At 34.2% G+C, this 11381-nt stretch overlaps 1 protein-coding gene across 13 annotated transcripts in view; it reads right to left on the bottom strand.

The window, feature by feature from the left end:
• The window catches only part of NRG4 (neuregulin 4), a 140949-nt gene that overhangs the window by 36627 nt on the left and 92941 nt on the right, over positions 1 to 11381 (bottom strand). For all 13 annotated transcript variants that reach the window (XR_003681668.2, XR_003681673.2, XR_003681672.2 and 10 more), the window contains one exon: positions 1710 to 1859. Coding sequence is in view for 1 of the 13 variants with exons in the window: in XM_028495142.2 (XP_028350943.1) it covers positions 1710 to 1859 (150 nt within the window). In the remaining 12 variants the exon portion in view is untranslated. The remainder of the gene's footprint in view (positions 1 to 1709; positions 1860 to 11381) is intronic.

Genomic DNA, 11381 nt, shown 5'->3' with positions numbered 1-11381 from the left:
GTCCGGAGCCTTTGCTCCGCAACGGGAGAGGCCGCGGCAAAGGGAGGCCCGCATACCAAAAAAAAAAAAAAAAAAAAAAAAAAAAAAGAGTACACCTAATTCCAAACATGGGTGTTCTGGTTATCTATAACAGTATAACAAATCAACCCGAATTTAGTGGATTAAAACAATTTATCTCTCATGGTTTTCTGTGGGTTGACAGCTGGGCACTTTTTGCTTGGGATCTCTGTGGTTGCAGTCAACTGGCAGCTAAATCTGGATCAACTAAAGGTTCAACTGAGCTGGATGTCTGAGGTGGCTTATTCAAATGGCTGTCGGCTGGGAGATCAGCTGAGGCTGGTTCTTTGTTCTCACAACATGGTAGCTGATTATGTGAAAGAGCAGCAGAAGTATGAGTGACAGGAGATGGAAGCTGCCAGGCCATTTAAAGTCTATGCCCTTAACTAGAACAGCACCATTTCCACAATATTCTGTGGTCAAAGCAGTGTGAATGCCTGCCCAGATTCAAAGATTTAGAGAAATAAACTCTTCTTCTTGATGTAAGAGTGGCAAGGTCACACTGCAGAAGAGCATGTGGGAATGCGAGATATTGTTGTGGCTATCTTTGGGAAATATAATCTGATACAATGAGCTTGTATTTAAATTTTTATATCTGTAGTAAGATGCTAAAATTATGAGAGATGAAACATATTAGATTGCCTAAATAATATATTTTAGCATAAAATATGTAATACCAATACCACATATTTTAAAAGCACAATCTCCAATTTTTATTTACTCCATGGTGTAAAGTAATTCAGAAATGAGGATTTCATGAAATATAATTTTACATATGTTACTTTTCTTAGAATATAAATTTCTCAAGCCAACTGTATCTCTTTTATGACTACCCTCAGCTCCATTTTCCATTTGCACAAATATCTATGATAGCATACAGTGTGCATTTAATAAATATTAATTAATAATGAGAGTTATGATACCAGATAACTCCTAAATTTAATAAATTCTATATTCACTTATTTTCACAAAAATTCAGAAAAAGCTGAAGACCAAAACTAATGAATGAAAGTAATCTTCAGTGCATAGCGTTGTTTCATGTGAATAAATTTTCCTTTTGTCTTATGAGTTACTAGTCTTCACAATTAATTGCCTGCCTATTCATCTGTCTCTCCAAATTGCTTTAAATCTCTATGAAGTTAGGGAACATGTCTATTTTCTTCACTATTATATTCTTTACGCTTATCAGCACAGTGTCTAGCACATAGTAGGCACTAAATAAAGAGCTGATCCTAGATATGAACTATATGTCTCAAATTTATATTTACAGCATGTTGCATAAATTGTTTCTTTTCTTTCACAAAATCTATTTTAAATAGACCTAGTCCAAATATTTAGGTGTTTTTGGCATGATGACTTTAGTGAATGTGGATGTACCTTACTAGTTTAGGAAAGTCAAGGTAAAGAATGATGATGACAGTAACAAAGAATAAACAGAGACTGCTTAAGATCCTTTCAAAAATGACTTATTAATTTAATAACATAAATAAATAAATAAATTTAATAACAGTAACTCTATTAGAGAAATAACTCTAAACAGAAAAACAATCTGGAAAAATAATCTACAGCTAAAGGGCATACTGATTATTTAGTAGGATAACTACTTTATGCATTACTTTTTCTTTTCAAAAGCATGTTTTTATTTTGGTTACCTGCAAAGGAAGTAGAGGGCTCCAATGATAAGAGTTCCTAGAAGAACAGCCAATGCCACGAAAGCTGCAAACAGGTCACTTTTAGTTTGGATGCTGGAGCTTGGGAGAAAAACCTCTTCACAACGAGCTCCTGTATAATTTTCAATGCATCTACAGAATAAAATTTTAGATAAAGAATTGCATTCTCTGTTCCATTAACTAGTATAGAAAGCATAAGGTTTCCAGCTGGTATGAAAAAAAAGTAAGACTAATTTTCAGATTGTGAACATAGAATAGGCATGCTTTCCTATAATGCTTACAGAGCTACAGTTATAATAAAACAAATCAGCATATGCAGTCTAATCTTTGCTATCTTCCTTTTCCAGTTTTCAAATTGTTTAGAAATTCCAGAGAAATTATAGACTATTCAGTCCTTTTATCTTTTAGATTTTCAATATATAATTATCCACACTTAAGTTTATCTGAAATTTATTTTGTTATTTCTGGTATAGATGTGGTTTTAAGTATATTTTTCCTTGACATTGCTAACTAGTTATTCCAACCCCATTTATTAAATAATCATTCCCTTTCCTACTATTTAACAGTGCCTCCTTTAATGTACGTCAAATTTGCATAAGTAACAGCATTTCTTTATTCTTCAATGATCTATACATCTAATCTTGGGCTTCTACCATATTGCTTCAATATTGTTGCTTTATAATATGCTTTAGTATCCGGTAGTTCTACTCCTTATCTTATTACTTTCCTTTTCTAGAGATTTTGTGATATTTTCATTTGGCAGCCAAATATTTTAAAGCCAATAACTTTCAGCTCTTTAAAATTATGTGACCGTAGAGAGAACCATAATCTTTGGTAATATCAATCAGTTCCTTTTTCCCTGTTAATATGTTCAGAGATTATAAAACTAGAGATTGATATGAACTAATGAATTTGGCACCAGATCAATTTCATTATTTCATAGTTGCAGTTAAAATAAAGAATAGTATTTTAATATATACTAATGTTTGTTCATAAAGCAACCCATGAAGTTACGGAGTAAACCAGGGGTCCCCAACCTCCGGGCCACGGACCGGTACCGGTCTGCGGCCTGTTAGGAACTGGGCAGCACAGCAGGAGGTGAGCGGCGGGCCAGCAAGCGAAGCTTCATTTGCTGCTCCCCATCGCTCACATTACCACCTGAACCATCCCCCTTCCCCACCGGCTCCATGGTAAAACTGTCTTCCACGAAACTGGTCCCTGGTGCCAAAAAGGTTGGGGACCACTGGAGTAAACTACACTTAGCAATAATTTTGCGTAAAAAAAAAATGTGTGTGTATGTATATTCTTTAAGCTAGTATTACCACAAATAGAAATATCTATTCTACTAAATTAATTCTCCTCCTCACCTCTTTCCAGTTTAGGAAGTATTTACAAATGTTATCTTCTTTTTTTCCCACCCTAGTCTAACAAGGATGCAGTCCTAGAAAGTTACATGCTGAACTGATTACTAACAAAGCTTGGCAACTAATGCAATAGGCTAATAAAGCGGTATACAAATAAATAAGAGAAAAGAATATCAAGTTATAGCACAAGGGATCGATTTTACTTAAATGAGCATATTAAAGATGTTTTATGAACCTCAAGCCCTACCCATGGTGAGGCAGTGGTGTTATTGGTTACAGGCTCCACTGAGTGGGGAGGGGTGTCAGTTTGAGCAAAGAAGCAGTTTTGATTCTCTCAAACTACTGTAAAGATGGAGTTGAGGAAACATAGAAAGGAAAAGAAAGGACAAAATGAGTGGCAAACTGAAATGCAAGTAAAATACTTTACAAAACACAATTACCTAACGTCTAAATAAAAAATATTTATTTTTTCCAAAGATCAAGTCAGTTAAATAAGTATGAGGAGAAAAAAGATTAAATGAAAATAATTGGTTTCTTTCTCCTCTAGCCCCACATCCCATTTCCTAAAAGGGGAATAAATAACACACAGAGACACACACACAGAGACACACACAGGCCTAGAAAGTTAATATAGAGACTACCAAAAAAATAAATACATATGTCATCACAAAATAACCAAAGAAGGAAAGGGGCATTCCACACAGTAAAAAAAAAAAAAAAAAAAAAAAAAAGAAGTTCTAAATTTTTCAAAACCAGAATTCAATAAGTAGTAATTATTTATGACTTCCAAAGGTTTTTAAAGAAAAGATTTAGCCACTGAAAAAGTTACTGTCATCGTTTTAAAATAACTCTCAGGTTTTGAAATGATATTAAAATGGGTTCAGTTTCCATTTGAATATAGCTAGAACCCTAAAGAAATAAATTCTGAATTGAAACAGTATAATTCTTCTTTATAAGGAAGATTTCTTTTTAAAAATGCTATAAACTCATTACTCAAGGCTGTTCAAGTTTAGGTAAGACTGAACTTCAAGGAAGAAGATGACAAACTAGCTGATGTAACTAACCCTATGTGTTTACTCTGAGCTGGAAGGAGTCAAGAGAATGGTATAAATATAAGCTGAGTGGTCAGATCACGTTGTAAGCAAACAAACAAAAAAGGCATATAAAGGAAAACAATCAACACTACAGTGTTGTTCTGTTGTCTTACAGCAGGGCCAAGCAAACACATGCTCTTGTGGGAAAGTCAAAAGCTGATGGTATCTTTAAATAAAGCAAAGTGAAGAATAAACACATCTTGTTATTATTTAACTAGTCAAATCAGAATTTAGAGAAAAGCAAAGAAATTTAAATATTATGTTGTTATCTAAGAAGTAGAAATGGCTAACCTAAAAATTAATTTTAAAATTTCAGATATTTATCATACAAAAAAGTAAACACAGCCTACCAATGAGTATGTAATGTACAAGGATTCCACTCTTAACGCTCTAGCTCATTTATGAAAATGTTATGACCCAGTTATGACACAAATATCAAACTTTAGGCAAAGTCAGCTCCTTTAAGGATAAATAAGGGTGAATTAAGAAGATTTAGACAGATAACTAAATGGTAGTACTAGTTGAAGTAAAACAGAAAGGTGAGGCATTTGTACCACCATTTCATGCAGAACTAAGTAGCCTTCAGTCTTTATGTAACTTTCTCACTAAATTATTTCCAGACATCACTTCTGCACAGACTGCCAAGTAGCAAACAGTTGTGCCACCTAATGAGGTGAATACCAAGCACTAGGATCACACACATTCTCCTGGAACTGAAAGATGAATGCTCAACTAGGTGAGAAATTCCAAAACTCAGAATCCAAGTCATATGTGTTGGTTTTCTGGCTGAATACCACCAACAATCTTGTGCTTAAACCCAGAAGCTATGTTTAGTACACTGGACATGAAATAAACTCATTAGATTCTACAGCATTCCAGGTAAGTTGGAAGAACCAAGTTTTTAATCATGTAAACAAACAGTGCCATTTAGCTTCAAGAAAGAGTATTGGCCTATGAGCTAGCAAAAACTGATTTCTTGATCCCACTCTTATGACTATTGGCTGTGTGACCTTGGGCAAGCCACTGAAACTCTCTAAGACACTGTAAACATCAAAATAACACCTGCTTTTGCTATTTCATAGGGCTATTGTCAGAATCAAATAATGTCTAAAAGTGCTTTGAACATTGAAACACACTATGCAAGTGAAACTGAAATTAAAGTAGTTACTTTACAAAGACCATGTTTACATCTAATGTAGGACTACAGGGAATAAAATGTTCAAGAAAAATTACAGCCAGAAAAAGTTAAGAGCATGGAGATCAATAAATGTGTTATTAAATATTTTTCAGAAACAATAAACAACTTTATAAGAGTCCACTAACCAAATAGTGATTCAACGTCAATGCCACTTCACTTGGGCTAATCTATCCTGGAAAGAAAAAGTATAATATTGGCATATGCCAAAATTGACTCCAAGTTTGATTCCTACTCTGTAGTAATCAAAGTTCAATCTGAAACCCATGAAAAATGGTAACAAAACCAAAATAAAATAAAACGGTTAGATTGTTCAAGAAACACGAACTAACCACATGGGCTTAAATCCCTTTAGCATTCCAGGACCAGATAACAATACACAAACATGACAACATACTATGAAACTCCTACTAGATTTTTATAAGCCAAGAATTCAGGGAAGACTGACTCTTTTATTAGCTAGTGCCATAAATGTAACTTCACTAAGCATTTATTAGATTCTTAATAGTATCTAGAGATACTTAGCTAATATTCAATCTTGCAAAAGTTTTAATATTTATATGATATTAGCACCATTTAAAACCAATAACTAGTATACTTCAAGTGTGTAAGTATAATTTAAGTCTAGTAAAAAAGCAAAATCTATTAGGTTCTTCCAAGATTGACTATGAACAAGATAATTCATGTGCTGAAATGGACTACAGACTATATCTGTATATAAATGGATAAAACATCCTGCATAGAGAATAATTCATATTTGTCATTATGTACGGTATTGTTATAATTTTATTGTGAAGAGTTATAATTTTTTTGCTTAAGTAAATCACTGAAAATGTGAAATATTTTACTTACTGAAACTAGCACAGTGAATGAAGGAAGCATGTAAACAAATGATGAGCAACAGTAGTTTAAAACACAACCTTCATTACTGAATCCATGCATTGGCTATTCTTTTCCAATTAAGACTTTTTGGGAGAGACACCCATAGAATGCTGCCGGGTTCACCAGAGTACTTGGGGAAAATTTTGTGATTAAAAAATTTTTCTTAAATGTTGTCTTCCTCCATGTGAGAAAAATAATTATCTCAATTCTCACCCTATTTTGCTTTCCTCAAGAAAAAAAAAAAAAAAAGATCAGGGAGGAAATCCAAAACTGCTCTTGAAAGATAAGGTATATATGTTTTTAAAAAATGATCAGGGAGGAAAAGTAAAACTACAAGCAGAAAATACATATATATTTTTTGTATTCTATTTTGTTATGATCCTTGGTGTAAAAAATACACATATATTTGTATATACAAAGATTTATTTATACATAAAACTGGTATATGTCAGTTCTTCCTTTAAGTAATAATTTCAGTAAATATAAAGCTATATTTAGAATTTATAAATGATAAATTATAAATGGGCCTTCCAATTGTAGACATTTTTCACATGTTTTGGTAAAACTTAAAGGACATCAAGACCATAAATCCAGGAACAAATGGAAAGACTTATGCTCTTAAATCACCAGACACTCAATTAACCCACAGTTCTAAATGGACAGTATTCATGCTGGCATCTTACCTTCCCAGGCTTCAGGTCTCAACAACCTTCTAATGCAGGGAAAATCTCATGCCCCAACTTGGAATAAGACAAAGAGAAGCCAGCATCAGTTCACTTCCTGACAAAAGAAGTTAAGTATTAGAGCTGAACAAAAGTCACAGTTGTCACTTTGCATGGTATTCCTATGTTGAAAATGAAATCTTACTGGTGAGAAACTGGGATATTTTTCAGGGGCCTTTCAAAGGAAATAGTGGATGAAAAGACACTATCTAAAAGGATAACCAAAATTCAGAAGCAAATGCATAATCTGATATAACTTATTATGCAACAAATAAGAAGAAAATGAAGGAGCTTTAAAGGAGGACATTCATTATATTTCACTGGCATTCTGCTTCCTAGAACAGCAATGAGCTAACCTGAGTTAGTTCTGAAGAGTAGTTTCTACTCTTGAACAAGTGACACAATTTGAGTAAGACAAATGCTGGTGGAAGACAAGCAGACCTAAGAGAGCAGTTATGTTTCCACTGTTTCAAAACCATATTCTGCTATGTCTGACAAGCAGATGATCTGGAAAAACATGGTTTCAAGAAGATTTATCCTCTTTTAAGTTTTTGTTCTAAGCATGGTGAGGTCAAGAAAGATATATCAGTTGCTTCTGCTGAGAATACTAATGAAAAAGCTTTATCAGAAGTAAGGTTACTAATATGAAAAGTGTTAACAAAATGCATAGCTAAATAGAGCAGTTGTTTCGTGCTTTTTGCAACTGTTCTATTATCAGCTTCAAGGCTGTGATTTCCTTTCTGTAAAGGTGTTCTAAAGATCAATCTAAATCCTGATGTTTAATAAAGCATATTGTACAGTGCCAAAAGTCAAAGTAAAAAGGACTTTGTTCTGATTAATATCACAGTAGCACTTTGAATTTTTTTTCTTTGAACCATAACCTTCTACTAAATTTACAGATGAAAAAACAGAAGTCTTACCTAAAAAGAGTGCCAAGAACTAGCCTATGGTAACCAACTGACCTTAAAACTTTAAAATTTTATGTGGTTAATAAAACAACTCATAAAACCCAGATGATTCCTTTTGGAAACGGAGTTTAGTAAAAAGCACACTGAGGTCCAGCAAAACTGTGGACAGACACACACGCAATATACCATTAAAAGAGGCAATGTATCAAATGCAGAAGCACAATAAATGTTGATTTTCTTACATTTTTCCAATTGTGATTCTCAACGTCAATTATTTTACTTTCATAAAACAAGCCTTTCATATATTATAAGTTGGTACTCTTAAATTGCCTCTCTTAAATAGAATTCAGTCTTTATTTTATCACCTGACAAATGATGATTTCTACCTAGCCAACACTGTGACTGTTGTGGATAGGGGACAAAGCTTGGCTTCTGCCAAGGCAGCAGGGGCCTTTGGTCTGAGCTTGTGGCCCTCTGGGAGAATTCTGGTGATCAGGCTCAGGGAACTGGAGCTTACTAAGTCATTCTGGGTAACTATACCAACAGATACCCCTTTGCCTGATGTCTTAAAACTCCACCTCCACACTGTGCAATGATTGGATTAATGGTGATCACAAGAAGCCTGGAGGAAAGTGAGGCAGCAAGAAAAGGCCTCATCCAGCTAGTGATGCAAACATAGGTGAAGACAAATCCTTTCCCCCATCCTTGCTCCCCGAACCTAGAAAGTTCTAGTTGGAAGGTTAAAAGATTAGGGGCTTGCTGACGTTGTGCCCAAGTTGGTGAAGAGGACAAGGGCTGGAAAGGGCTTCTGCCTGGATTGTTCTCAGTGGAAGACTTTGAAATAGACAAGAAAGATTGTTAGGTGCCCTAATGACCCTTCTGGGTTATCTGATTCTATGGGGGCCTGTGCTTTTCAATGTCTTTGAGCTATTTTACAAACTCTGTAAATTGTAGAAAACCTACAATAAATGAATTTTGTCCAGTATAATATAAGAGATTTCCCTGTGGATATTGATAAGTATTTAGTATTTCATTTCAACATGGCTGATCTCCTATACTTACATGTGTGTGTTGTTTTTGTTTTTGTTTTTGGCCATGCTATGTGGGCCCTCAGCAGTTAAAGCCCAGAGTCTTAACCACTGGACAGCCAGGGAACACCCAAGTATGTGTTGTTTGAATTCATCTTTGAGTCACTTGTAACATCTTATTGGTTCCCTTGTTAATGAATGAGTTAAATATGTCTTTGACACATGTTCATTTTATATTTGTATGAAAATCATGATTTTCCATTATATAAAAATTTATTTTTTTACCAGTTTGAAGGTTGCCCACTGAGATGCATTCATCTGACAGAGCTAGTTAAATGGAGTTGCCAGTGAAGTGCACCTCCTTAATAGCTTAAGCCCAGGCATGTCTTTTCCTGGCTCCCAGAGGTGAATCCCACTCAGCAATAGAACTTAAAATTTGCTGGTTCTCTGTTTCTCTAGCTTTTTTCCCCCTCTCCACTAACTTTATGTTTTATTTTTTTGTCGTTGGTTTACTTACTACTGATAAGTTATTTTCCCATTAGTAAGAGCAATGGTAAGGAGTCTGGTTTTATAGTTTGACAATCTGATGATCTCTGTAAATGGATGATAGAGATCTACTCAACCAGGTGAAAGGATAGAGAAACTGGTTTGTTAGACTCTGATTAAAATTTTATTTCTCGGGCTTCCCTGGTGGTGCAGTGGTTGAGAGTCCGCCTGCCGATGCAGGGGACGCGGGTTCGTGCCCCGGTCCGGGAGGATCCCACATGCCGCAGAGCGGCTGGGCCCGTGAGCCATGGCCGCTGAGCCTGCGCGTCTGGAGCCTGTGCTCTGCAATGGGAGAGGCCACAGCAGTGAGAGGCCCGCATACCACAAAAAAAAAAAAAAAAAAAAAAAAAAAATATTTCTCTATTTTTTTAGCTCAAATCAATTAAAAATTACATACCCACTGGCAAGGAGAGTACCTCTTTGACATTTGGACCAGTGAGATTTTATGTTTCTGTGTTTACTTGATCTGTGCCAAAGTTATAGATATGAAGCTATAAGCTCTCTCTGTGCCTATGTGTCAAACTCAGAAAGGCCTTTACCTCTTACTCTGTGTGAAATTTCTTTCTCCAGAGGATACTAAAAAATGATAGTATAAAGTCTCTTAAATTAAAGAAGTTCTGTTCTGATTGACTTACAGAGATAAACAAGCTCTTACATAAATTCAGTATTGCTAAAATTCCCAGAATAGGAAATCAAACTTCTAATACTTTATTTTTAAAAATTTTATTGAAGTATAGTTGATTTACAGTGTTGTTAATTTCTGCTGTACAGCAAAGTGACTCAGTTATACATATATATTCTTTTTCATATTCTTTTCCATTATGGTTTAATCACAGTTTATTGACTATATTAATAATTCCCTGTGCTAAACAGTAGGACCTTGTTGTTTGAACTTCTAATGCTTTAAATGTACTAAACTTAAATAAAATTCTTCTTGCTAAAACTAAGAAACATTTTAAGAATCCAAGTTCACATTAATAAGAGTAAATCTTTGGTAAACAATACTAGCTTAATAATTTTGGCTTAATAAAACAGCTATATCTTTATCAGTATTAAGTATAACAGAAGCATATATTTTATTCCACTTGGGTTTGTTTTTCCTAAAATTACACAGGTTTACTGATCAAATAAGCTAATATTACTCCTACATATTATTAAAAACTATGAAAAATGAAAACTGTATTCAATTAAATTCAATCATTATTCTGACAAACATTTATTTCAACCATAATCATGTTCTGTAGTATTTATGTTTTGTAGTAGATAATTTCCAAGGTAAAAGCTTGAATTTATATTATTATTTTTAACATCTTTATTGGAGTATAATTGCTTTACAATGGTGTGTTAGTTTCTGCTTTATGCGGCTGCTTCCCACTAGCTATCTATTTTACATTTGGTAGGGTAAATATGTCCATGCCACTCTGAATTTATATTAAATTGAATTAATGGATATTATTAGATAATTTTTAAGTAAGATAGAATACTGAAACATTAATCATTAAGTATAATTTCAAGTTTATATAATTTTGCTTCTTAAGGTTCCAGCTTTGGTCATGTTAATGAACATATTCATTTTTGCCACTTTAAGGAGTCATAGAAGAGATGTGTGTGGCAGTAGAAAGTTGTAACATGTGAGTTCATGACTTTGCAGGTCTACTAAATTGCTTGTGTATGCCATACAGTTCTAAATTATCCACTACCCCAGCGTTCTCTGTGAAACAGAAGTTAGTTATAGTTACTTGGTTGAAAGATATGAGTAATGAGACTATACTTGCAACAACTGTGACAGAGAAACACAAGTCTGTGTGTACTTTTGTTTTCCAAGGGTAGATGTGTCTGAAAGCAGCAGTTTGCAGTAGTTCTCAGGCTTTTTAGTCTCTAGTCCAAAGGACTCTAGGACTTACTGAGGACTCCA

Source organism: Physeter macrocephalus, chromosome 11 (genome assembly GCF_002837175.3).
Source record: "Physeter macrocephalus isolate SW-GA chromosome 11, ASM283717v5, whole genome shotgun sequence".
In the NCBI taxonomy this organism is placed as follows: Eukaryota; Metazoa; Chordata; class Mammalia; order Artiodactyla; family Physeteridae; genus Physeter; species Physeter macrocephalus.
This window is presented reverse-complemented; position numbering and strand designations above follow the sequence as displayed.